This window comes from Rhamphochromis sp. 'chilingali', assembly GCF_963969265.1.
Source record: "Rhamphochromis sp. 'chilingali' genome assembly, chromosome: 7".
NCBI classification, from domain to species: domain Eukaryota; kingdom Metazoa; phylum Chordata; class Actinopteri; order Cichliformes; family Cichlidae; genus Rhamphochromis; species Rhamphochromis sp. 'chilingali'.
This window is the reverse complement of record NC_137934.1, coordinates 10,466,754-10,494,566: the sequence shown is the minus strand read 5'-3', so window position 1 is coordinate 10,494,566 and position 27,813 is coordinate 10,466,754. Positions and strand designations below refer to the sequence as shown.

At 39.3% G+C, this 27,813-nt stretch overlaps 1 protein-coding gene across 5 annotated transcripts in view; it reads left to right on the top strand.

Annotated features, from left to right (window-relative positions):
- LOC308400053 (ELKS/Rab6-interacting/CAST family member 1-like) overlaps positions 1-27,813 on the top strand; it is a 148,822-nt gene that overhangs the window by 33,767 nt on the left and 87,242 nt on the right. For 2 of the 5 annotated variants that reach the window (XM_080887529.1, XM_080887532.1), the window contains exons 7-15: positions 5,010-5,084; positions 5,999-6,154; positions 7,994-8,086; positions 9,661-9,828; positions 9,931-10,098; positions 12,575-12,712; positions 15,309-15,449; positions 18,372-18,512; positions 20,736-20,929. In XM_080887529.1, the coding sequence (XP_080743655.1) occupies positions 5,010-5,084; positions 5,999-6,154; positions 7,994-8,086; positions 9,661-9,828; positions 9,931-10,098; positions 12,575-12,712; positions 15,309-15,449; positions 18,372-18,512; positions 20,736-20,929 (1,274 nt within the window). The remainder of the gene's footprint in view (positions 1-5,009; positions 5,085-5,998; positions 6,155-7,993; positions 8,087-9,660; positions 9,829-9,930; positions 10,099-12,574; positions 12,713-15,308; positions 15,450-18,371; positions 18,513-20,735; positions 20,930-27,813) is intronic. The other 3 variants (XM_080887531.1, XM_080887533.1, XM_080887530.1) reach the window with 2 other exon arrangements.

The following is a 27,813-nucleotide window of genomic DNA, read 5'->3' as shown; positions in this document are numbered from 1 at the left end:
GGAGAGTCTTTGTGCATATCCAGATGTGAATGTGTTCACATCAGAGTGTATCATATCCAGGCAAAGCCCTTGGCTTCTTCCAGTCTTAAGTGTACACTTTATCCCAGTTTCTCCACTCACGTTTCTTTTTTCTCTCCTTCTGCTGGTTTAATGTTACATTCACTTTCTTAATACAAAAGCCCCCCCTAGTGGCAAAATGCTGTCAGTGTACTACATCCATCCTTCCAGCACATACTGCCAATTTCAGTGTGGCAAATAGTCAAAATATACTCTTGTGCATCTTTTAAGCTGCATTTTCAGGAATAATTCACAAATATTTTGACTGACCTATATGTCTTCTTGAAGATTAAGAGATCTGTGATCCACAAAATTCTGCTTTTTCTGACATTACAGATTTGCACTTGTTCATATCTGACAATAGTAATAATAATAGTTATATCAACTTGATTTATGTAGCACCTTTAAAGACAGAGATTGCACATGCTTCAACGGGTGAACAAAGGCAGAATGCTCATAAGGTAAATTAAAACAAAAAAACAGGAGAAACTTGCAAAAATGCAAACCACCAATTGTCAGTATAAATGATAACAATAAATAACAATAAAATTCTGTTTAGGTGATTCTAAATTGCACATAGGTGTGTGACTGTGAATGGCTGTCTGTCTCTCTGTTAGTCCTGCAACACAGAGGACTCAGATTGGTGACCCATCCAGGGTGTAACCTCCCTCTTGCCCTATGGTAGTTGGGATAGGCCATTCTCCCATGACTCTGATAAGGATTAGCTGAAGACAATGGTTGGATGGATAGAACAATAAAAGAAAATATAAACAGTAAAACAATAAAAAAACAACATATGAAAGGCAACATATAAGCAAACAGGTGGTAAAAACATGGAAACATACAAATAATCAAAATATAGAAGTCAGCTAAAACATGAACAAAAAAATGCACAACAAAAACATATCAGTATACTAATGCATTAGCCAGGGTGACAAATGCACAAATGCAGCATAATGTTAGAGGGGTGATATAAAGTCATACTTCAGTAAATGAATCACAGCAAATGATAAGACCATAAGAAAGAACAACTGGGAGTCTCTGCATATTTTCTGGCTGATTTTTCATCTCACTGCATCAGTACACTGGACAGAGTTTTTGTTTCGAAGATGTTAAATACAAAGCTGGAACCAACCGAGAGAATGAGAAAAACATTTTGCAGTATCTGAAGTAAAGATTCATTATAGAGTTTAGTGAATGTTACAGTGCTAAATAATGCAAATTTCTATTGAGCAAGTCTTGCTAACTTCCTGATTCTGTGCTGACACTTCCTTTCGGGATATTGTTCATTTTGCTAATTAACAAACTAGACTGTAATGTCCTGCAGCACAATTTTCATACCCTTCAACAATGTCCCTCATGGGGATGCTGCTGTGCAGTTATTAAATAATCCTCTGCTTAAAGTACATGCAGCCTTTTAATCTAACCTCCTGGATTCTTGATTGTAAAATGCCACTTAATCACATAAAGTAATTAATCAGCAAAATCACCAAATATAGAACCTAAAAATATTCCTCCCTTCCTTCCTTTTGTTCAGACTTTTGAAAACATGAACTAATTTTAAAGTGCTCTTTTTAGGACACAGAAAGATCTTCCCTTCATGGTTACTGAATGTCAAAGGGTTTAGGAATTTTTCTCAAAATTTGTTTATGCCATTTGCATATATCCATATTAAATGTGACGTAGTGTGCACTAGATTTTTGTTTATTGGCTCAACAGGTGTAGTGTTGGACTAGAACTGCTGGGGTCCAAGTCTGAGACACAAAAGTTGACCATTTTGTGCAAAATTTTCAGTGACTTTTTTCAGCAAACTAATGGCCATGGCTGTTTTACCAGGCTGGTTTTTTGAGTAAAAGGAAAAGGGAAAGAGATATCCATGTCTGGTACTTGGGGGGATATAACTGTGCAAAAGATAATGTGTTGTCATTATATATGCCATTTATTTATCTGTTTTTTGTTTTTAAATTAGTTTTAGCTATTGATAAAAATTACTGCTGTAGCCAGCACACTTTAAAAAGTGTAGCTTTAATGTAACCCTGGCAATTATTTCATGGTTCAGGCTTTAAGATGAGAAAAGATGGCATATAATTCAATAATTAGCTGATTGTTTGGTGTGATAAATTTAAGTTTCAGTTCAGTTTCAGTTTTATTTGTCATATGCAGAGATGGGCAGTAACTGTAATGTGATTACTTTTTTCAGGTAACGAGTAAAGTAAGGGATTACTGTTGCAAAAACGGTAATTAGATTACCGTTACTTTCCCGTAGGAACGCTGCGTTACTGCGTTACTAAAACCGTGATTTTTTTTGCAAGAATGTCTCATGACAGTGACGTAAGCGAGTGCGACGTTCGTGACAACAGCTGTGTGCAGATCAACAGTGCATCATATATCGAGTGCGGGAGAGAGTATGAGCGTGCAGCGTTTAAAGCGTGGAAGTACTAACCTTACTTTGAGTTTGATTCCATAAAAAGTGACAAAAACATTAGTGTCCGTTGTGCGTGGGAAGAAAACTTCTTTTTAAAGCGAAACCCCCCTAAACACACCGAGTGCGCTATGACGTAATGGGAAACTCACAGAGAAACTCGCGGATTCTTCCACTGACCGCTGCGGCACACCTGCACCAGGGTAAACCTCCGCCTATGCCACTCCTGGTTTACAGGTGAAAATAGAGCAACAGAACCGCTAGTCTTTGATTTTATTTATTTTCTTCTGTGTTTTACTTGCATCTATTTGAAAGAGTGAGTGTAAACACACACAAAAAATATATTTTATGTGCTGGAATGTGCAGAAAATAGGTTTAAATGTTAAACAAATTTCTTCCAGTCAGAGAATGTTGCATATAATAAAATTTTTGCTTGATGCATAAAGTTAAAACTAATAAAACAAGTTTTAAAAAGAGACTTTTCCATTTGATTACATTTTGTATGATGGATTATGCAGAAAAGTAGAATTGGGCTGAAAGATCTATCGCTTTATCACCTATTCAGGTTGTAAATCGTGTTTTTAAAATGTAACTAGGTAACTAAGTAACTAAGTAATTAATTACTTTTGAAAATAAGTAATTAGTAAAGTAACGGGATTACTTTTTGGGGGGAGTAATCGGTAATTAGTTACTGATTACTTTTTTCAAGTAACTTGACCAACACTGGTCATATGCAAGTTACCATAGGGTCAACATTGCAATGAAATGTGTTTGACGAGCAGCAGTCACTCAGCAGCATGGTACAGTAGAAGAAAATATAATAAAATATAATAAAATAAAATAAAATAATAAAGAAATAGAAAAATAGTAAAGAGCAAAATATTAGAGAGACGTGGTAAAAGAGAAAAGATGACTAAATATATATGTATCTATAAATATAAATATATGTACACTAGTGATTAAATAAGAAAATCTTGAAAAGAAATATGACGGGAGGGCAGATGGGATATTGCACAGGAATGAGCAGCAGAAAATTTAATTGCAATGCCGTAATATGACAGGCAGTATTTAGGCAGCATTGGCTATTAAGAAACGAGTCCTCGTGTGCCAATGTACTTTTATATAATTAAAGCAACAAAAAATACCTTCGAAATGGAAAAAATAATTATATAACACGAGTGATGTCAGGTGACTTGTGCATGCAAAGACCTCGTACACAGGTTTGACAGTCAGTTAAGCTACAACTCCTCTAAATGACCCAGAAAAGAGGTGTTAGGTTAAGATGAGGGTGCTGTAATCTCTAAAGTAAATAACGATGGAGGCAATTTTTCAGCAGTGGTTAAATTTTACAGTTATGTTTTCTGACATTTCATAATTAAAGCTGTAATTACGTTCTTGTTTTTGCAATTGCTGTATCAGTACTTTTTCAGTGAATACCACAGTGTGTGTGTGTGAGTGTGTGTGTGTGTGGGCATCTGTACCATCCTTGTCATCGCCTCTAGCAATGGCCTCCTACTATCCCTTTCACTCACATGTTTTTATGCTTTCTGGCTTATGCATTAGCTCTCTTTGTGTGTGTCCTTCAAAGAAAAGCAGTGATGCATACACAGCCGTGTCCTCCCCTTTGCTTTCACTCCCTCCTTTGCTCTTTCTTTCTCTATTTGTGCCCTTCCAACTGCACTCCCCCTACTTTCGTCTCACTTCATTTGACTAGAAGACTAGTGATGAAGTAACAGCTGCTAGACATTTTACTGCATTTTTCTTAGTAAATTGGAGTAGTGAGATAGCATGTTTTTGAGAATTTTGATGATTTTAGAGAAAAAACACTCTGGACTTTGGGTTAATTTGGACTTTTAAACCATTTTATATTTTTCTTAATCCATGGATACTGAAGCTTGGGAACTAATTCATTGAATTAACACAATTCCAGGCTGTCAGATTTGATCATTAAAATCTAAACACAGGCTAAACACAGTTAGCGTCGTTAGTGCTGTTTCAAGTAGTTCAAATGATGTGGGATGGCCGGATTGATCCAAGGAGGCTAAAAGCCAGTGCTTCTCCTAGAGGGAAACCTCTAGCTGAATCTCTCTCCTTTCCTGTTTCTCCCTCGATCCCTATTCCCCCTCCTTTCCATGTGTCACCCCCTTTCCAGCCCTCTCCTGCTTTCTCCCCATCACGGCATCACCTTTTGCGTTCGTCTCCCTCCTTCCCTGTCCCTTCCCCTCCTTCTCACCGGCACTACAACCATCCGGTTGCCACCCCCTCCTCTTGTCCTCCCCACTTTCCCTCTTTCTTTGTTGCCTCTTCTGTCCACCCTTCCGCTCATCCGTCCCTCCAGCACTCGCCATCCTTTCCTGCACCTGCTCCTCGTCCTACACCAACGGTTCAGCCTTCACTCCATCCCTTCCCATCAGTTGCTCTCGTCTCGCCTCCTGGCCCTCGACCTTCTCCTCTCTTGCCCCATCCCTCGCTCCATCCCGCTGTGTCTCCCTCTCTGTCATCTGCTGATCGTGCTGTTTGTGCCTCTCAGGAGCTGCACAGGAGATACGAAGCAGCTCCAGAATCAACAAAGACCAAGGCCCTGCAGACAGTCATCGAAATGAAGGTAAACAAATGCTAATGTAATTTAGAAATGTGTTTGTATATATCTATATACAGGGATTTAAATTTATGTCTACATTTATAGAGGATTATTTTGACCCCAACAATACAAATTGTTAAAAAAAATGATCTGAAATGCTGCTAATTCTGTAGTGCTGTATTTAATGTGCATATTATGTGGATATTATAGCTATTAATGACATAGGATTGCTAGAGCATGAATGAATTACACAGTCCAAATACTTGGGACTATCACTGGTCTTCATCAATGTCTAAATGCACTGAGTTGCTGCTGTATTATTTGCTGATTATTAATAGTGTTAATGAAAAGTTTAATGAGTGTACATGTGGTTGCTGGGTAAATATGATGGAAAATAAGGTAAAGAATAGACACAAATACACCATGAAGTGCAGTTTCACTAAACAAGACTTTAAATATCCCATATTAATATATTTGTTGCATTGGATAACATTTTAGACTCAAAAGAAGAAAACAAATAATTTTTCAGACTCTCAGTCGGAGGTTTATCCAACACACAGCATGAACTGGACATTAGTGTTTCTGACCTCTAAATGCGTTCTACTACCTGCTGGAAAAACATACCTAAAGCATCTTTTTTGTTACGTTCTGTTGAAAGTCTTTCTGTCTTTGCAGTTAATATTGACAAGATAAAGTTGGCCAACTGCTATGTCTGTTGGGCTTCACTGATTATTATTGAGATACAGATTCAAGTATTTTAAAAACATAATGGATTATTAGATAAAGTCTTTAAGCATTCAACAATAGTTACATTTACATTATTTTCACGTAGACTTCCTTTAATTGCATTTCCACCTGTGCTCCTATTTCACCCCATTTTATTATCACCGTATATTTGTTTATGGTCTGATTAGTTAGATGTGTTTGTCTCCTGTCAGGATGCAAAAATCAGCTCGTTGGAGCGTGGCATGAGAGAGCTGGAAGAGGAGGTGATGATGCTGAAATCCAATGGCGCTCTGAGCAGTGAAGAGAGGGAGGAGGAGATCAAACAGATGGAGGTCTACAGATCCCACTCCAAGTTCATGAAGAACAAGGTGATAAATGTACAAACACATACAGTCCAGACAGTAACTGAAACATAATAATAGATACAGCATTAAACTGATTAAGAGTTGAGAATAGTTGTTAAGTTTGAGGACAAATTGCCTGTAAATAGAGTAATGAGGCCACCGTGCAAGTCTGAAAGGTAGCAGTGGGGCTCAAACAGCTGATAAAGTCTCACAACACAGGAATTCCCTGGAAGTCATAGGAACTAAAAGAGCTTCACAAAGATTTATATAGACTGATATCTCAAACTAACAGCCAAACCTCGTACAGACATTCATTCAGTTCTTTACTGCCTCAAGTGAGATTAAATTACATTTAAATTGACACACTTTTCAAACGTAAGTCAGAAATATTCAAACTTTAAAATCTTTAAAAAATGATACAAACATTATAATAATTTAGGGAAATACGAAACCGTTTCATCTCTCAAACATGGCAGTGGTTCTGTCAGCAACAAGGTTGCAGCAGTGAAGGCAAAGCATCAAATAAACATATAAACAATAATAAGAATATATCCTTATATCTATCAAAGGACTCTAAATAGAATAGTTAGCATGTAGGATTTGTTTGACCTTGTGTATTTACTTCCTTTTAAGTCCCAGTATGATTTAAAAGGGCTACACTGCTCTATCTTGTCAAATTTTAGTCAATGTGCTGGAGACTATAAAAAAAAGTGTTTTTGCTCCATTATTGCCTGTCTGGTTGTATTTGCTTGTCTCACCATTTTTTCCCTTTGTGTTTTGAACAATATCTGGATTTTCTTGCTTAGCTGAGAATAAATTTGCTTTTTCACACTCACTACCTTGACGGATACAACTTCACTGTCAGGAATAAAAAGTGTCTGGGAGCCGTGCTCATTAAAACGGAAACTCCGTATACGTCTGTCGTGTGGGGAGGCGATCCAGTTTGGAAATTCAGCAGACTTTTTGTGTGCGCGAGCTGATATATTCTTGTTTTTCTCTGTAGTGGATTTGTGTCTCAAAACTGGAAGGAAGTAATTTACATGGTGTACCTTTTTATAGTCGGATTTCATTGCTGTTGGCATGCATATCTGTGGTAATACACTAGATGCATTCTTGTTTTGGACATTATTAGCTTTAACGTGTATTTAATCGAAGGTGTAAAGCTCTCCTCAATCAGAGCTTTTAATAATAGCAACAAAGAGCCATTTCATTTGTTAATCAAAATAAAGATAATGCACGCTTCTTCACATGTTCAGAAATGCTCCAGTAAGAAGTCTTCAAAGGACAGAGTACTGTAAAACAATGTAGGGGTTATATACATTATTTAAGCATGCCAGATGCAACTGTGGCAACATACTTGTTATGGCCCGGTGTGCTCTCCATTTTGCTAATTAGATGTTTGCCCTTCTTCAAAGCTCTGCCACTCACTCCAAAATTGATTCAAGAAACACCATTATCTGGAGTTTTTAATCCTTTTAATGCATTTTTTGGAATCTAAGCTGGAAGAGCAGATGCTCCCAGCAAAAGCTTTCGGTCAACATGTGCTTATCTAGTGGTCAGCTGATCTGATGGGGCAGTAAAAGGAGCAGGCAGGCTGTTGTGGAAACAGTTCAGTATAACACGGTATTATTTATAATACTGTAGGCAAAACGCACACAACAGGAACGGAGGTACCTGCAGAGGCTGTAAAGTTACTTATGTTAATACTAGTAATGATAAGATAAACTGCAGGCTGTTGCTGCCCTCACACCTCTGACTTATTGGAAGCAGGTTAGAGGCAAGGAAGAAACACAAGTAAGGGAAGCAAGAAGCAAAGCTTGGCTAATGGGAAGCACCCATGTTGATGCCCTCCTCTCCTGCCAGGTTGAGCAGCTGAAGGAAGAGCTAACTCACAGCGAGTCAGAGAAGGAGGAACTAAGGCAACGAGCCAATGAGCTTCAGCAGGAGGTGTCGGCAGTAAGAGACACACCTCTGTGTCTGTTTGCGCATCCTTTCTTTCTTTCTTTCTTTCTTTCTTTCTTTCTTTCTTTCTTTCTTTGACTGGCTAACGTAGTTCTAGTAGATTTCCAATAGATTCCCGGTAGCATGCTGTGTGTTCAGACAGCAGTAAGCAACTATAACATTCAAATGTCAAAACTATGCACACCAGCTGCAGAGAGCATCGTGGACCGTTCAAACAATATCCACTCATGAGGTGTACTTATTTTTCTCATGTAGTTATTTCATCATATTGCCATTAACATGGTCCATTTTGCATATATCTGCATCCTATAACTGTTTTGAACCAGTTCAAGACATGAGGAATTACAGAGGTTAAGTTTAAAGCCAGTCTAAAATGAATTGAGCCATTCTTCAAAACCTGGGTTAGCAAATGTGTTTTCTACACTTTGCTAAATACACCAGGAGAAAGCATTTTCTATTCTTTTGGTGAGCTGACAAAGTTAGTCTCTATAAACAGCTCAGGAATTTCAGTTCTCTTTGTGTGTGAGATCAGTGGCTTTTGATAGTAATAGTCGTACGCAGCAGTCTGATCGATACGGCTACAGAATTCCAGCAGAGTCCAGTTGTGCTGTGCTGCAGTGTCTGTATCACTAACACACTTCTCTTTGTCCTTGCATGAGGTTTCAGTCCATTTGTAGTTTAGACCACTTTGCTCCTGGGTTTGCTTTGCTTTTATATGACTGATTTACTGTATGGTTTGGGTCCATTCTTGTACTGTGTCATGTTAAATTCACCCCTAATCACAACACCTGCAAACTGAATTTCATGTTAAAAGGAGTGAAATTGTAATACGCAACTTCTCCAAATGTGGCAGTTTACTGTATTTGATTCCTGAGCTTTGGCCAGGTGAAAGAATTGACCCTGACCCATTAGTTGAAGTGTATAGCTAAGAGCAAAATAGATTAATACTGCACTGACTTCCATGTATGTCTAACTTTTGTTTACTTTTCAGGAGAAGAACTAAAATAAATGGCCGTTCTTTTCTTCTAAGGTCCTCATTGTGTCAAGATATATTTGATCATAGTCACAGCTTTAGGAGATAAACTGACACACTAACCTTTGTAAGAGGGATGAGTTTAAAACCACGGTCTGTTCTTGTTTTTCACTTTTTATGTGGATGAGGTAGCAGTCTTGTACCTCTCTCCATCACCGCAACCATCATCTCTTTTTACTCGTAAAGGGTAGACGTGTCTGCAGGCCTTAATAAAATATCTGCAATCTTCCGTAACAAGTTCTTTCCCCTCTGAATAAAGCAGTAAAGTTGTGCATTTAAAAAAAGATTTGTATCTTAAAAGCATTATCAGTCAGCTGCGAGCACTTCTTATTATTGTACCTGTTTCTTCTTTTACAGTTGGTCTTCTGCAGAGTAATGGCTAAAACTAACATTAGGACTGAGTGCTTACTTTGCAAAGCTTGTAGTACATTTTAATGCTTATATATGATATTAGAAAGCATATCGTCCTCTCCAGTACACACCTTTACACGCTCTTTTTTATCTGTCTGTCCCTTTTATATTTTGTGTTATTCAGATGGAACAGGCCAAGCAAGAGCTGAGCCGTAAGGACAGCGAGCTGTTGGCTCTCAGGACCAAACTGGACACTCTGAACAATCAGTTTTCTGACAGCAAACAACATGTGGATGTACTCAAAGAGTCACTAACCGCCAAGGAACAGAGAGCTGCCATACTGCAGACTGAGGTTTAGCTACACCCTCATTACAACCTTTCTGCTTCTTCACCGTTGATATTTGGTGTGTGAATGTTTATTTGCACTTTTGCGTACCTACTTGTGGGTTCACAGGTGGATGCCTTGCGTCTCCGACTGGAGGAAAAGGAGTCGCTCCTCTCTAAAAAGAGTCAGCAGATCTCAGAGCTGACGGAGGAGAAAAGCACTCAGCAAGGAGAGATCACTGACCTCAAAGACATGATGGACGTCAAGGAACGCAAAGTTAATGTTCTACAGAAGAAGGTGAGAACACACAAAATGCACTCCATTAATATAGACACATAAAGCAAAGTTGAAGTCCTTGTGATCCCTGTTTTAGGTCTGAGCTAACCAGTAATTGTAGAGTCCTGGGTTAATGCACTGCATCTGTTATGGTTTAAAATGTTACAGGGTGAGCATTTATGGAGTGTTATCCTTAATTTAGTACACATTTAAAGTACACTGCCTCAATAGGCAGTGTACTTTTTTTCTTTTAGCTGATTCTGGTCATGTTGCCCTCATAGTACTAGCTTACTTCCAAATAAACCAGCATCACCATTACCTCTAATATCGTCAGTTTCATCTCTTTGTGTCCAGAGGAAAACTGCGATATTCAGACTTTTTGGATAATGGATAACATGCATTAGAGCTGAAGCAGACACACCTTTACTCCTTTTCATGCTGATAGAAATTGATGTTCTGAGAATATGCCAACATTTAATACTATGACCACTAGATGGAGCTCTAACACAGCATGTAGCATGCAAGCAGACGTTGACAGACAAACAGTCAGACAGACAGGTGAGCAGAAAGACACAGCTGCACACAGACAGGCCGTTTAGGCAAAACTGAAGTCTCTGGTGTTTTCTGCATACTTTTTCCTGGTCTTCACTATGTAGTTTTTGTGAGTATCTCTGCGGTAATGCTGTCAGTTAGATGGATGGGCCAGAGTGACCCCTTGTCTTGGCTGTCTACACACACACATATACAGACACACACATTCACCCTGCTATCCTAAAAACTCTTGTGCTTGTCAGATATGTTGGTGGAACTTTTGGAATAAGACAATTTAAGCAAACTACCATAACAGCTATTGTAGTGGTTTTGAATGGGGATATCTAAAGGAGGATTCTTGCAGTCATCTAGGCCACTGCATCTAACACAGTAAGTGCAAAGCTTACAGAGAAGCCAGTGTGAGGTTGCATTCCTCCATCATCAGTCTTTTGTGTCTTTTCTGCGTCTTAATTTTCTCCCTCACCCAGTCGCAGCATTTGTGTCCTGTAGAAAAAAATGCAGAAATGGAGACTGTGTGCAGATAATTGATACAGACAATCAAGCAGACAGACATAAAGCAAGACAGGGAGGGGGAGGAGAGAGACAGAGTGTGTTTAAAATCATTAGATGCATACTAATGAGTTCCTCTTGATTAATAAATGATGACCTCTGCCATCTTCAAATGGAAAACAGTTCAGAGCCTGATAGGGAGGCAGAGATGCTGCTGATTCCTTCTTGATATCATCTGAAAAAAGTATGAATTTGGTCTCCTTTTTTCATGTGAAAACACAAAAAATACCTTCTTTCCGTTTTGTGGCCCTCCGCCTCGTGTTTTAATAGTACATAGATGATTTCTGCTGTGAGGAACATTGTGACATAGCTGATCATTGTTTTTGTATTGGGTCATTATCACAGATGACTTGGGAACTAAAATAGGACAAGAGAGAAGCAGTGAGTGAGTGTGTGTGTATGTCAGGTTCAGGAAATGCAGATCAAAGGCTCTCACTGCCTCTCAATGTCAAGTGTGTGTTCACATATGTGTGTATGTGCATGTGTGAGACAGGAGACAGAGAGGAGGAGGAGGTGGAGAACGTGTCAGTCAACCTGTCAGGTCAACAGTTGATTAATGAGGTGCTGGAAATGTTTTACTGTATGAACACACAAGCACACACACACATGCTCGCAATTTTTGTAGTGCTGCGTGTGTGTGTGTGTGTCTCACCTGCAGTGATGTCAATCTGACTCCAGTCTTTTTTTGTGAGAGTTTGCCAATCATTTGATTAACTTTCTCTCTGGCAAGGGGAAGGCAAGAGAAGCATAAAGAGGGGGAGATTGAAATTGTGCAATAATCCCACCCAAGTTCACTCATATGAAGACATTACATAAGCTTTCAAGCTCTATTTTCCTCCTGATTCTGTTATTTCTGTATGGTTCAACCTTTTGTTCCATCCATTTCTTAATGAAGACCACAAAGTTGACATAACTTCTTATCTTTGTCTGTGATCACTCTCTGTCCCGCCTTCCTTTTTCTCACACAGAGAGCTTCACATGTGCTGGCACTTCTAGCTTTGCGAGGACCCTCATTTACATAATGGTTTCCCTGTGTAGTCACATCTAAACTATCCCTAACCCCAGCCTACAGTAATTCTAACCTTCACCCTGCAGTTTAACCTGAACCCTCAAAGAGCCTCAGACTTGCCTGAAGCTCAAGTTGTTGCTTATGTAGATTGATACATGTGCACACACACATACACACACTTTGTCCACATGTTTAAGATGTGCTGCTATATTTGCATTTCTTCTGCAGAAGTTCAGTTTCTTGTGGACTTAAAAGCACCTGCTACAGTACTTCACTTTGGCTGAGTCTTAGAGCCAATAGAGCTGCCAACAAAATCTCACTGAGTGGTCAATGCGCAAATTATTCTTGAAAACCCCACAGAATTATTCTCTCCTTTTCTTTCTGCAGATAGAGAACCTCCAGGATCAACTGAGGGACAAAGAAAAACAGCTGAGTGGCTTGAAAGACAGAGTCAAGTCTCTGCAGACAGACACCTCAAACACAGACACTGCACTGGGAACGCTGGAGGAGGCTCTGGCTGAGAAGGTATACACACATGCACGTACACGCTCACCCGACCGTTTAACTCTTGAGCAAGGTTACATTAATAAAATCTTGATGAGCAAAACTGCAGACCACCCACAGGATGACCAGATGGCTCTGGATAAATGGAAATCGACCAATAATCACACTGGCTGTTTCATTATTAAATCATCCAGAGCTTGTGTTCATAAAAGATTAGGAACTGTCCAATGTGCAGCCACATGGCTCAAAGTAGTTCATTGGTCACTCTTTGGGTTTGGACATTCAGGTACTTTAGCCACAGAGCCGACTGTTTTATGACTCTGCTCTCAGTGGGGATTTAACCCTGATTCTGGGAATCTAACCAGCGACATTTAGAGCGGCAGAACACTTTAAAGTGTTTGATGAGAATATATTTTTGCGGTGTTATGCACGATTATGTTACCAACTCAATCTCCTTTGCATTTGCACGCGCACAGGAAACAGGCCTATTAATTGTCCAGTGACTAATATTGAGGGTGTCAGTTAGACGTGTGAGTGTTGGCAGGATGATGTGGCCGACGACTCCTGCTTCACTTGCACGGCTTTCACAAGCTTTTTTCCTCTCATTTTCATTCTGCTGGCGCCTTTCATTTTTAGCTTTCTTCCTTTCTGCATCCATTTTTATCTCCTTGCCCTGCTTTCGTTTCTTCTTCTGCTTCTGAGATGAATTATGTTGCATTTTAACTTTCCAGTGCTTGAGTTTTATGCACAATATTACTCATGTTTGATGGTGTTTGCAGCTATATTCTGTATTTTTTGTCTCTGTAAACGGTAGAAACAACCATGACTGAAATATTTGCATCCCTCATTCTGTTATCATAATTATTTTGAAGAATGTTGATGTTACAGTGGTATTCTTCACGAAAACCAATAAACCCAGAATTAATTAATTAATTAAAGTCTTGACTAAGGAAGACCCTCATTGGTTTGTCTTTACAAACTATTGAGTTTAACCATTAAAGTGCAAGGTGCAAAATATGAAAAAATAGAGGTGGTAGAGAATTAGATGGAAGAGAAATATAAGAGTGATGATATAGTAACTATTTAATTCTTTAATTGCTTAATTCTTCATAGCATTGCTACAATATGGCGAAAATAATATTCCAGGATCACAGAGATTTGTCAGCTGGATGTCCGTGATGTGACTCTGAAGGCTATTTGAGTACAGCGAACTCATTGTCATGTTCAGGAAACCATACGAATGTCGTGGCAGAAATTGCGACTCATCAGACCAGGCACTGTTTTTCCAATCTTCTTTTTTCTATGCAAACTATAGCCTCAGTTGCCCGTTAGCTGACAGGAGAGGCACCCACTGTGGTCTGCTGGTGCTGTAGCTTATCTGCTTCAAGGGTCGACGTGTTGCACATTTAGACATGCTGTTCTGCATACCTTGGTTGTAACAAGTGGTTTTATAAGTATCTGTTCCCTTCCCATAAGCTTGGGGTATTCTGGCCATTCTCCTCTGACCTCCAGGCATCAAAACGGCATTTTTATCCAGAGAAATGTCACTCTCTGGATATTTTCTCTTTTTCATACTATTTTCTATAACAATTGTGTGGCAAAATCCCAATAGATTAACAAGTGTTGAAACACACACTAGCCTGTCTGGCACCTACAACCATGCCACATTCAAAGTCACTTAGATCACATGTCTTCCCCATTCTAATGCTTGGCTTGAATTTCAACAGGTAATTGTGACCATGTCTGTATATCTAAATATATTGTGTTGCTGCCATGTGATTATCTGATTAAGTTTTTGTGTTAATGAGCAGTTGAGCAGGTGTATCTAAGATCCAAGTGGCTGCTTAGAAACCATGATAATATTCAAGCTTTTTAGGATTTCAATGAGATGCTGTTGTTGTGAAATTATAAAAATGCAATGCTTTTATAGTGTTACAGATGCATAAATGATAAAAAGGGTCATGTTATCTCATTCAACAGGTCAATGTTAGGCAATATGGTGAGATCATAGTATCTGATGTACGTAAGAACATTCAAGATGTATCTGTGTGCCAGGTTTGATAGCTCAACTCCTGATAATATAGGATGAGAGTTAGAGATTGAATTTATTGCAGTAAGATTTAACACTACTTCTAAAGTCAACCTTAAACTAACCTTTAGCCAAAGTGCCACCGCTTTTATTTTGTACAAGTCAAATGAGGACCCATAATAATAATATTTTAATAAAACACACTGCAGACCCAGTATACACTCTTTGCACTGCTTTTGCACGTGTGAACTTTTGTACTTTGACTTGAACGGGCCGCTATGTTCTTCTCAAGCTATAGAGATCGGTTATTGTATTTTAGTGGTTGTGAATTTTACATCTTCTGCCAAAACATATTATGGGCCTAAAATCGCTGTTGGCTGTTAGATCCTGTCAAAGCTGCCATGTACATAAAGTTTAATATGACTGTTATTAGTATAGAAACTTGATATTGAGTGACTGTGAATGACTGTTGGAGGGTATCAGGTGATTTTTTTTCCTCTCTTATTTTCCATCACTTCTTCTACCTCGACTACCTTCTTTCACTCCAATCTCCTTCCTTCTCTCTCCCTTTCTCTCTTTTCACTCCAGGAGCGAATCATCGAGCGGTTGAAGGAGCAGCGGGAAAGGGAGGAGCGGGAAAAGGGGGAGGAAGTGGAGACCATCAAGAAGGAGCTGAAAGAGCTGAGGGAGAAAGTCTCCCAGCTGCAGGCTGAACTGGCTGACCGTGAGGTAGAAGACACACTCAGGAATTTAAAAACACACGTCCATATTTGTGCTAAAAGTCAAAAAAACACATTCTCTCTCCTTCCTCACTGTGTTCCTGTCAAGAAAATGTGATTAATCTATCACTGTAGAGCAGACCTTGAATCCTCCCAGAGTTCTTTCGCTGAAGGACAACGATGAAACAGTCATGTTTCTCTGACAACAAAATCCAAGGCCCACAACCAAACGAAACAATGATCAGAGCTGAATTTTTCTGCCTGTGACCTTTGTGATTTGTACAAAACACCTCAGCAGAGGCAAAGACAGAGAGATGCAGAGAATGACAAAGCATTCTCAGACTCTGTTTTCTCTTTATTCACCCTGCAGCACAACAGAATAAAAGTTACTATTAGCCAATTCATGAAGTTGAGATTAGAAGGGGACCTGTTATGCCGATTTTGAGCTCTATAAACCCACCTAGATCATTTAAGCAAAACTATTCCAAGGTGATGTCAGCTTGACATGAGTCTGAAGCATAACATTTATACATATTTTATATTAAGCTTATACATCAGACATGCAAGATCTACTTTAAGGAAAATAAATATTTTAACATAGATTTTCTGTTATGAAAGCCTATCGCAGTGTAACTGACGGTCCTGCTTTAAAGCCAAAAGGCAAGAAAGCAAATTAAGAAGTAACACAACTATCAGAAGGGACACCGTCAAAACTAAACTATTGTTTACTGCAGGATTTGCAGTAAGAGCAAATTTAACTATGTGCCTTAGTTATTTCACTAAGGCATATAAGGCTCTAATCCAGTGAGCGACTGGGGCCTTTCTGGGTAGACTTTGCATGTTCTCCCTGTAACTTTCTGGGTTTTCTCTCGGTACTTCGGCTTCCTCCCACAGTCCAGAGAAATGAATGTCAAGTTAATTGTTGATTCTGAATTGAAATTTAGAGAGCAATACATGTAGAAATGCAGTTTTCTGTTGTAAAGGATTTTCTTCAATTTCAGTTCTGTTTTATTTAATGCAGAATCACAACAGGAGTCCCCTGAAGGCACTGTGTATTGTAACATAGCTACAATAATACAGAGAAAACCCCAACAATCAAATGACCCACTTTAAGCAAGCACTTGGCGACAGTAGGAAGGAAAAAAACCTTTAAAGGGAAGAAACCAATAGCAAAACAAGACTCAGGGAGGAGCAGCCATCTGCAATGATGGGTTGATGAGATTTCCTTATGCATATATGGAAAACACAAGGTGGGAATATTCCAGTACAAAAACAGTGAAGGGATCAGACATGGCATTGATAAAGTTAGATGCAGCATGAAAATGAGGAGCTGGGGTTGAGGTGGGTTGCAAAGCTGCTTGCAGAGGGAGCAAGAATTGTAAGCAGGGTAAAGCAATCACATTTGGATGTGTAGAATGATATCGGCTGTGTCACAATTAGGCTGTGTGCAGGCAGGAATTGGACCCAAACGCAAACTCACGGGAAACAGGACTGAACTCAAAATACTTTATTGCTGACAGAAGTTAAAGGCGATACAAAATAATATAAAACTAAACTGGGAGATCCTAAAGGAACTGACTCACGAGGAAACACACGGCAGGACACACAGTCATGTGGGACAACACAACACAGAACTGAGGGAGACGCGGACATAAATACGCAGATGGTTAATGAGGGAAGTGGGAGCACACGGGGAACACAGGTGACACTGATAATCGTAACGAGACACGGCAGGAGTAAACACAACAATGGCGTCCACAGACGGGAGACTATCAAAGTAAAACAGGAAGTACACAGAGACGCAGACCAGAGAGGAAGAGAACACAGACATAGCGGACCAGGGAAAGCGTGAAATAAAACACAAGGAGGAGAAACAAGGCATGGGGACTCAGACACGTGGAGGGGGACCCTGGGGGTAAAGACACGACGGCAAATCTAGTAAACTAAACTGAACAACCTAGGAACCATGGAATGAATAAAGAACAAAATACAAAAACATAAGAAACCTAAGAACACTGGGTCAAAATGACCCAGGACCATGACAGGCTGGCTAGCATAGAGGTACTGTATTCTTGATATGAAGACTCCTATTGATCTTTTTCAACAAGAAATTGATTAGGTAAAGTTACCAAACTCGGGCTGTTCCTTTAAAAGGGCAGTTTTCTACTTGTTACTGTAAAAAGTTCTCTGTACCCTGTCTGACTGTACTGTATTCCTTAAACTAATTTTAGTGATTGTGGGGTCATAAAACCTGTCACAGTCCTATAATATAATTTCAGAAATACATGGGAAACTCTCAGAGAAAACAAGCATTCCTCTCTCTGCTGCTGAAGGCAGATGTGGGGTTTGTCTGACAACAGGAGTATATATGCGTACCTAAATATAATCAGAGTAAGGTTTCTTTGACCAAAGCCCAGTCAAACATGATGATCCGGAGTCTAGAGTTGTTATTGTCAGTCATGGGTAAAATTACATGTCTGACAGTCTCTCCTTCTGGTCTCATTGGTTTCTGTTTCACTGCGCCTACCAAAAGAGGAAATCCCAAGAAAAGAAAGAAAAAGAGAGACTTCACAGACAGACGGATTGAGCCTGAGAGTGCGAAAAGAGACAGGTCACAGGAAATGCAATGACAAACAGAGTGCATGACCGAAGGGTTTAAGAAGGGCTTGCAGATTATTATCACTTTAAATCTGTTTGTCTAATATCACATATTATGAATAAGAATTTCTTTCTGTAATATAATCAGAAGCACACAAATGTTTTTTCCCTACCTCATAATAATTATTTTTGCTAAATATAACATTATTGTTATAGGTTGGAAAAAATAAAAAAATTTAATTAATCCATTGTTGTTTTCTAATGGGTGTGAAGAATAAGCTAAATAAGTAATAACTATTAAGGAGCTGTCTCTAATGTTTTTTCCTCCACCCAGACATCAGTGTTGGATCTCAAGGAGAAGGCTTCCTCTTTGGCCTCCTCGACTCTCAAGAAGGACAACAGGCTGAAAAGTTTGGAAATAAACCTGGAGCAGAAGAAAGAGGAGTGCATCAAGCTGGAGAACCAACTAAAGAAGGTTAGCTGAAAAGGCTGTAAATATAAAGTAAATGGCAAATTATTCATAGAGCTATGAAAGCAAAAACGCTGATGCCTTCAAAGAGAGAACGAGGGATTTTATGTCACCTGTTGTAGGCCGCATTTAGACAAAAGCAGGTGGAATTTTCTTGGCTCATTCCTGACGACTACAAGATTATCTACTGCATGAAACTCAGAGGTGAAAAGCTGTTTAGAGTAGCTACAGTTAAAGCATGGAAAACAGCAGAAAACTAAACCTAACCTCTCATTTCTTTTTGCGCCTTCCTAGGAAGGCAGAGAGTGTGTACGTGCACGTGTGTGTGTGCATATCACATACGTATTCTCTCCCACACAGCAGCCCAGAAAATGTTGTGTGTGTGACAGCTTGCTGACAGCCTTACAGTCACTTTCACAGACTGGTGAAGACAGCACACCATCACATGCCGAATGTGTATCCAGAGCTGTGTGTGTTTCTGGATGCATGTGTGTTGTTATATGTGTGTGAGAGAAAAGGGGGAATGTGTGGTGTTTTACTCATCAGACTTGATTTCAGTCTCTTTCTTTTACTGTAACGCGGATGGAAAAATTGTGAATGTGACATTGTGTGCGTGATGTTTCTTTCTTCCTTTATTTGTCTTTCTCTGTCTCTGCTCCACCCAGATCTTCTCAAACATTTCCTCTCCACATAAAGACTTATGAAAACTGTTGTACACTTCCAAAACTAATAGGGTTTATGTATTGTAGGAGCAAGGCATTCGCACATACACACACACATACTAAGTCCATCCCAAGAGCAACATTTACTTCTGGGAAATATACACAGCTGTTCTAACCTCTAAGCTGGTTATAACTTGTTGTATTTGTCTTTGTTTTTTTTCTTTCTTCTTCTCACATTTTCTGTGTCTTAAGTTTAGATGAACAGAGCAGAAGAAAGAAGAGAGCCACTAAAACTTAGATGCTTTTTAAATTTATTCACCTTTTCTCATCGTTCATACTAATATTTACCAGAAACTTAGCTTGTGGTTTTGTCTTTTTTTGTTAATGTTATATGTGTGCCAATTTGCGAGTGTGTGAAACACATATGCCTAATACTTTCATTTATATTATATTCTCCTCATCATCTCTTTCTCCTTACCATGGGGAAACAGATATTTCAGAGCAGTTAGGGCAGAGGGTGGTTTAAAAGTATCGTCTGACATGGGGGTAAAAATGAAGACACAATTCACCAAATCTAAGAAAGATGTCATCTAATAAACGTCTGTTTATTAGATGACATCTTTCTTAGATTTGGTGAATTGTGTCAAACGTGGCATTCTTAAAAGTCATTACTTTAAATATTAATTTGATACAAATATAAGCTTTTAGCATCGGAACCACACCTGTCTAGTCTTGAAAATCTTACAATTGAAAATCTAAAATCTATAAAAGTTTATAAGAGGCGATCATAGATTTGTTAGAGACATGTGGACCAAAAAAAAGAAAAAATACAGTAAGCTGACTGAGAAATTAAAGTCCCCCAAACAATCAGCTAAAACTAGAATGAAGCCATTGCAATACAAATGGTTAATGAAAATTTATATTATGCCACAAAACCTGTGTTGTTTGTCCCCTGGCATCCCAGACGCCTGTTGGAAATGTTCAGAAGAAAACAGTATTGTGTTTCGCTGAGTATGAGACTGCTCAGAACTGAAGAAATACTGTTGTTCAGACTTTATCTGCTAAATTAAGGTGAAGGATGTGCACATACATTCAGCACAGGTCTTCACATTTCTCGCTAGTAATAAACAGAAATTTTTTTTTTGAGTTTTTTGGAGTGGAAAACATGGAAAAAAACACTAGGAATATTTGGAAACAATTAGAGCCCTTTAAAAAAATGTGTAACATGCTTTGTACATAATTTCTACAATACTGGGGTGTCTATTTCAACAGTTTGCTTTATATGCTACTGTAAATGCAGTATCTAAAACCTGACATATACAAATCTTGTATCTTACCGCTAAAGCCTGATGTTTAGAGCTAAATGTCATTTTATTTAAGAGGAACACTTCCACTAAAAATTTTCTAAAAGCATGCATCTTTTTGAAATCCATCCAGCTCACCCTCCACACATGTTGTTACTGGCACGTCCTTTTTTGGTTTGAGCTTATCGTTTCAATCGCGTGATGGTCACCTCATTTTGAAAGCTAACACTTGGTTTATTTTTAATAATTAAATCCTGTTCCAGGCTCAGAGTGCAGCGGCAGAGTCTCAGGCCAACGCTGAACTCTCTGAGCGGATCTCCAGCCTTGAGCAGGAAGTGACCCGGTGCAAAGAGGAGGCTGGGAAGGCCCAATCTGAGGTGGAACGACTTCTCGAGATCCTCAGGGAGATGGAGAATGAAAAGAATGACAAGGAGAAAAAGATTCATGAACTAGAGAGGTAAGAAAGGATGATAAATATGGTAGATTAAACAATTATCGACACTGAGCAGTTTTCTTTTAATACTTGTGTATCTCTTTCCTTTAACCTAAATCAATGGATAAATTGTGTTTATTGGTGAAATGATTGTTTATCTAAGGCTCAGTCACACAGGCCTAGAGATCGGTCCCGATGGAAAAATTTGTATTCCTCCACTGGCTGTAAGGGGCTACTGGAGTTTGCTGGCTGTGACTGTGAAATCAGTTGCTAAAGCCTCATTCATTCATTCAGGGTGTCACTGACCTGTCTCTAGGTTGTGTGAAAGACTGTGTCTCAGATTCCACTTTACCACCCATTATTTTTATTTTCTGACTGAATCTGAAGCCGATTAGAGTCATTGGTGATCTTTCCTGTAAGACGAACTCATTAGTTGTTGCAGGCTCATTCCTCTCCCTCTTTTTCTTCCCATTTCCTCCTACCATTTTCTCCTTTATTTCTTGCACCCTAATTCATCTCTCCATCCATTCCCCTTCTTATTCCCATGTTTATACACAAATATGTGTATATTCACATTGGTTCGCATTGGTGTGAGTGCATTTATGGTTTTTTTTGTGTGTGTTTGTGCTCATAACATCCCGTAACATCCCAGAAATCCTGCTGCCTCTCATCTGTGGCGTTCTCAGCAGTCGCGAAAACAGGCCCCTGCCCCGGCTGCCTCTCAGCAGCCAATGGGGGGGCTAGTATGGGACTACCTGGGCACGTGAGTGGCTGACAGCTCTGTCAGTCAGTTATTTGTCTGACCACTGCACGAAAGAAACTCACTTTGCTTGTCAGAAGAGCACTGTGATAATAACCCCCACCCATGTGGAAAAGGCTATGAAGCATTAGCCACAGGGTAAGAAGTTTGGATTTTAGATGAAAAACATGCAAAACAAATTCATAAATCTGGATTATTAGATAAAAAATAATGACCGACAGCATCTTACACATATACTTCATTCATCATAGGTTGTGTATAACACTGAAAAAGATCTTCTCTCGTCAGGTTTTCTTGTATTTGCCAGCCCTTTCCACATGGGACAGAGCTGAGTATGTTCACTAATAATCACCATCAAAGAGTTGCGGCATTGGATCACTACTTGCTGAGTTTCTCTGTTATGGTGTACTTGTACTGTTCTCTCTCCCACGTCCAGAAATTGGAGCTAGTTGTACTCTTACATATCTAGGCATGAGCACAAAGTCTTAGTCGCCTGTTACTGCAGTATGACAAGCCAAACAGCTCCCCAAAGTTTGTAAAATGAGGGCACAGTTTGGCACCGAAGTTGCTGTACAGCACCGAAACTCTTTGAGCCTCTGTTCCTGTCAATGATGCAACTCTTTCATTTAGTGGCTCTGTTTTCTCGCTTCACTTTTGCTTCACTTTCAGCAGAGGATGCTTGACTTGCAGAGTTTACCACAATCGTTTTCTTTTTCAGACTCTTTTTCAGATGTTTCTATCCACTTTTCCACCTTGCTGTGCAATTTTGGATTAACCTTTCTCTCAACCTTTCTTGCCTGTGTACACCATGTCTACCTCATTAGCTATTCTTATTCTGCCTTTCCTTTCTGCTTATATCTGCTTATTTCTCTGCCTGTAGCTTCTGTCTGCCTGCATGCCTCCCTAACTCTGTGTTTACCTGAATACCTGTTTGATGTTGTGCCTCTGTGTCTGTTTAGCCCCAGTACGTAAAGAAATTATATTACGGACAGCAGTTCGATATTAGTGGTTTGAGTTTTTTAAGGGTGTGTTTGGTGCATTTTTAGTTGGTGCTGTTGAATAATGGAGAATGCATTGCTCTTGTGAAATTAGAGTTCATCTTCATTGGTTAAATGGGCCAGATGGTGTCTATAGCCCGCCTGTCTTCCTCTCTCTGTATGGCTTTTTATGCCTTTGATTTCTGAACTTTCTTATGCCATCTGTCAGCGCCTACTCGCTTGCTGTCTCTTGAATCTTTTACTTCAGTTTCTTTCTTGGACAGAATCTCCACCCATCCTAACTCTAGATTCGCCTCCTTTTCTCTGTCTGTGCATTTAGCAACGTGACTGCGAGATTTATGGTTGTTAATGATTTCAGGGAGATTCACTGCATCTCTCTTTGGCCAGTAGAAACACAGGACTATTAATAATTCAGCACCGAATAACTTCAAACATGTGTGTTTTAAGTGTGTCTGTGTGATGTTTAGTCTGCCAGTAGCCACAGATGCAGATTTACAGCAGTACTAAGTTTACAGACAACATTATACAGTAACTTTATAAGCAATTAAAATTGCAGATTGGTTTTATATGGAAAGATGTTTCATTATCCCAGTAGGGTACAATAAAATAAAAGCATCTTAAAAGTGAAATTTAATATCTGGAGTTTGAAAGCTGCTCTTTGGTAAGTGGAAAAGTGTTACATTTAGACTTAGAAAAGTGTCCTTTAATACAAAATTTTAGATTAAGTATGAGTAAATTTAACTTGCTCTTAAAGTAATTGCTGTGAAGTGAAGTGTTGTACAGCAGTCATATCAGAGGATATGCAGTTCTTTGTACATCTTATCATGTAGCAGATTCATTTAGCTGTTAGGGGTGTGATGAGGGAAACTATCCATGGCTAATTTCAGTGATTAAGCCATACAATCTCTTTGATAAGATGGTGCAACAGGCTTAGAGGTACATTTTCTGTAGGTTGGAGTGCACTGCTCCTTTACTGTGGCAGTGTTGTATATACAGGTTTCCGCAAATTACTAGACATAGCTCAAAAAGGTATGTCAGGATATCCTTTTTATTACTTTTGTTTCGATTAAATATCATGTGGATTGCAGTGATAGTGGTAGCGGATTTGCCTCTTAAAACGTTAATCCTTCGATTTCATATAAAATAGTTCCACTTGTCAATTCTAAAGTTGATTTTTTTCCGTCTTGGGACAGAGCTGCTTATGCTACCCTGCTCTGACGTCATCAAGTCAGATGGTGAATGCACCAACTGACTTGTTGCAGCGGTGCCATCCTATTATTGTACCACGCTCTAATTCAGCCAGCACTTTAGAATAACCAGTTCTTTTACAAATGTTTGTAAAAAGGAGACTGCATGGCTGAAAGAATAACATTTTTGTCTTTATAGTCTACTTTTCAAAATTTGACTGGAGAAGTCTGATAACTGCCATGTTAAGGATTATTATGATGTTTCTGGTTATGGCTGCTTATATCTGATAGGACATAAATCATTGAAGTTGAAGGATAGTATTGACCATATAGGTCAAGATACCAGTGAGCTGTTTTAGCATAGCTGCTGGTCTAAACAGATAGATGGTTAAAATTAGCTTGCAGTCCCTGCTTGAGATAGCAACCTTATATTCTGTAACAAGGCTTTTGTGAAACCTTATATGTACAAATGCTGATTTTATCCTCAAGCTGCCTAAGCCTGCTGTGAATTATACGACTTTGTCTGGAGCTAACAGGTATGTCAGAGGAGAATACATTTGCCACAGGCCAACTCTTAGCTTGGCACCGGGGCTAACCTTGGGCTACAAGTGAGCAGCGGGAGCATTACTAATGAAAAGATCAGATGTGGGTTAAACAAGGGTAAGAATCAAGCCTCTCTGTTTCCCCTGTAGTGTAAATCCAGCTGCAATGGCACCAGGTTATTTATTTCAGTAACAAGGACAGTAATTGGAGCAGACTGAGTGACTTCACACTGAGGGGAAATGGGGCTGAAAATCTGCCCTGATGGCCAAAATAAAGGATTTGGATGGAAGAGTGGAAAACGTAGAGAGGACAGAAAAAGGAAAGGGAAAGAAACGTGGTGGAAGAAGAAAAACAGCGAGAAAGAACAGAATAACGAGAGGAGACGTACAGAGAAGGGAGAGAACGGGCTGCGTCGCAGGGAGAGGGAAACAGAAAACAGAACTCACGGAAAAGACAGAAATGGGAAAAGGATAAGAGAGAAATATGAGAAAACGGGAGGAGGTTTGGCGAGAAGCAGAGTGTAGACCTGAGTAGTGAGAAATTAGAGAAGTTTATTGTTATATTCCTCAGTAATGGACAATTTGTCTCTGGCATGCTCAGTCAAAGTTCAGTTATGAGGAGTTATTGCATGGAAAACGTTTTGGGTATGCCAGTTTAGGAAATGAATTTTCTTTAAGATTTCATGTCTTAATGATTGCATGCTGGTTACCCTTTGCTTGAGATTTTGCAAATCCACAACCGGTGAACTGTTTAAGTGGCCCCAGTGGGAAGCAAAAGAAGTCATCCACAAAATCTGAACCATTGAAGAAATATTTCATAGAGAGCTTGCCCTCAGCTTCTGCTTTGATTGGCTAATTGCTCACTTTCCATGGTTTGTCATTGTGCCCTTAAATGTTTGTAGGGGTCATTTGAGTTGAGCGGGCCTCTCATAGCCCTCAGTGTTGTACTGAAAGGAGAAAAGCCTGAGTCTAACCTGTTTTTATGAGACTGTCTGCCTGCCTAACTGTTTGCTTGGTCATGCCTGTCTTCTTGTCTTAGTGTCCGCCTGCTGTCTCTCTTTGGGTAATTATGTCTCTCGGTCTGTTCTTTTGTCTCTTACGTCTTTCCTGTGCTTTGAAGATTGATCAAGCTGGCTAACCTAGCTCTCAACTCCTGTTTCCCCTCTCACCTTTCCCTCTCCTTCTCTCTCTTTCCCTTTCTTTTAACTTTCCAATGGAACGTTGTCTCCCGCTCTACTCAGTCTTGCCTCAAGGTTAGTACAGCATGCCTATTTTTCTTCCTTCGTCATTCTCCCTGTATTTCTCTCATCTCTCTCCTTTATTGTCATACTGCGTGTCCTTGCATCAAGACACTTACTTCACTCTGTCATAAACTCTGATTTTAATAATTCTCATCATATCTGTCTGTCTTTGAAGGAGGCACCTTGACTTTCACTTCACTCTTGCTGTCACATTGGTGCCGCTTTGAAGAGGAAACATTGTTTCTTCCTTTCACTTTCCATTATAACATCCTGCCAGAGTCTTCACCACACTAGCAGTTAAACTTTGATACCAGAGCTTCATTTAATAACTTCAGATTTGAGGCTACCACAGCAAACGAGCAAAATGTATCTCCATAATTAACTTGGACAGCTGTGAACTTTTGCTCAGAGGTCTTTTTATCTCTGTTGGATTTCTGTCTGTGTGGCTCTTCTAAAGAAATTACTCCACTTTTCACATGTTCTTGACACCACTACTGAAAGTCTTAAAACTTGCCTCTAATAAGTATCACACATATAATGATAAAGAACTTAAACACTGAAACGTATAAATGTTTAACTGAAACTAAAGATTTTAAACCGTAAAAAGTAAATGGAAGTAAGCAAGTGAAACACCTTGACTCTTTTTTTTTAATCCATTCTGCTGGCGTGCTTGGGATCATTGTGCTTTTGCATGATCGAGTTTCAGCAAAGCTTTAGATAGATGTCCTCAAATTAGCCTCAAAACACTTTGGCATACAGAGGAGTTTATGTCTGGACTGGACAATGACTGGACAGTGTCATGAAATGCTTACCCTCTTAATTCCTATGCACACACTAAGGATGTACTTAGCTATTTACAGGAGAACAGAGGCCTTTGAAAACTTTCTTTTTTACGTGACTATTCATGGGGATTGTTTATCCAGCACTGGCATTAACTGGGTCAGAGAAATAGAGATTTCCACATTGGTGCTTTTTTCTCCAGAATCAAGCATAGACCATACAATAGTAGCTCTCCTAAATGCTACATTTGCTACTAGGACTGTGCGATATGACCAAAATCTCATATCCCAATATAAGAATTCTATCGTCCGATAACGATATAAATCACAAAAATGTAACATTTTCTGTAAATTCTGTGAATCTCGGGCAGCTCGTCTTGCGGGAAGTGTTTCCAGCTGCGCGTCATGTAGCTGGAGTCGAGTGTTTTAACCGATGCATGAAACGATACATTTTTAGACATAAGTTGTAACAGCCGCCGTTTTCTCTGTGAGTATTTATTACACGGCGTGCTGCGGGGAAAAGCCTGTTCTAACGTTTGAGTCCAAGGTTGTTGTTTTTTTTAGCACCTGGCGGCTCTTTTTTACTTCTCATCCGTAAATAATCTGCTCTTTCACGTGATTCAGTTTATTTTCAAAAGTCTCAACAGGATCTTGAGCTTTATTTTGAAAGGTTTATGTGGAACATAAACAAGCGGACACGCGATGCTGTTACCGTCGTTGTTGCAAACGACAACGCATAAAAACAGGCGCTTGTCCGTCAGTAGTGTGGTTATATTAAATATAAGAGAAAGAGAGAACTTTAAGAAATGAATATAGCCACTACAGTGACCATCAAAACGATGAAAAAATATTGCCATAAACAGTTTATTTTGCGACACCACGAAACAAACGATAGCGTAAAATGAAACGATAGACGTTTTTATGTCGTCATCCGATATATATCGTTATATCGAACTATTTGCTACCCATACATGATAAGAATGGTAATTGGACCACTATTTATATTGTGCTTTCCTGCTGTTACTTCACCTATTCGCACTCACATGCTTGAATTCGGTGTTTTAATCTATTCACTTTTAGTACATTTTTAACTGTTAAGAAAGCACTTCAATAGGATGCATTGTGAGCAGTTTAGGGAAACGTCAGGTGAACTGGAGGAGCAGAGACTGAACGACCTTTAAATGACAGAGAACCTGCTCTACCTTCCTTCCTCAGTCTCTGTGTACAACTCTCAATTCTCGTTCAACACAACAAAAAGAAGGAAGGCACCACCTTGTGGCACTATAACCGACTGAACTTTACGGAGGAGAGTCATCAAAGAGACAGTCCTTTGAAAAAGCAAAACAATAAAAAAAAAGTAATGCAAAAATTGGCCAATTAAAATCAACTGCTGAGGGATTT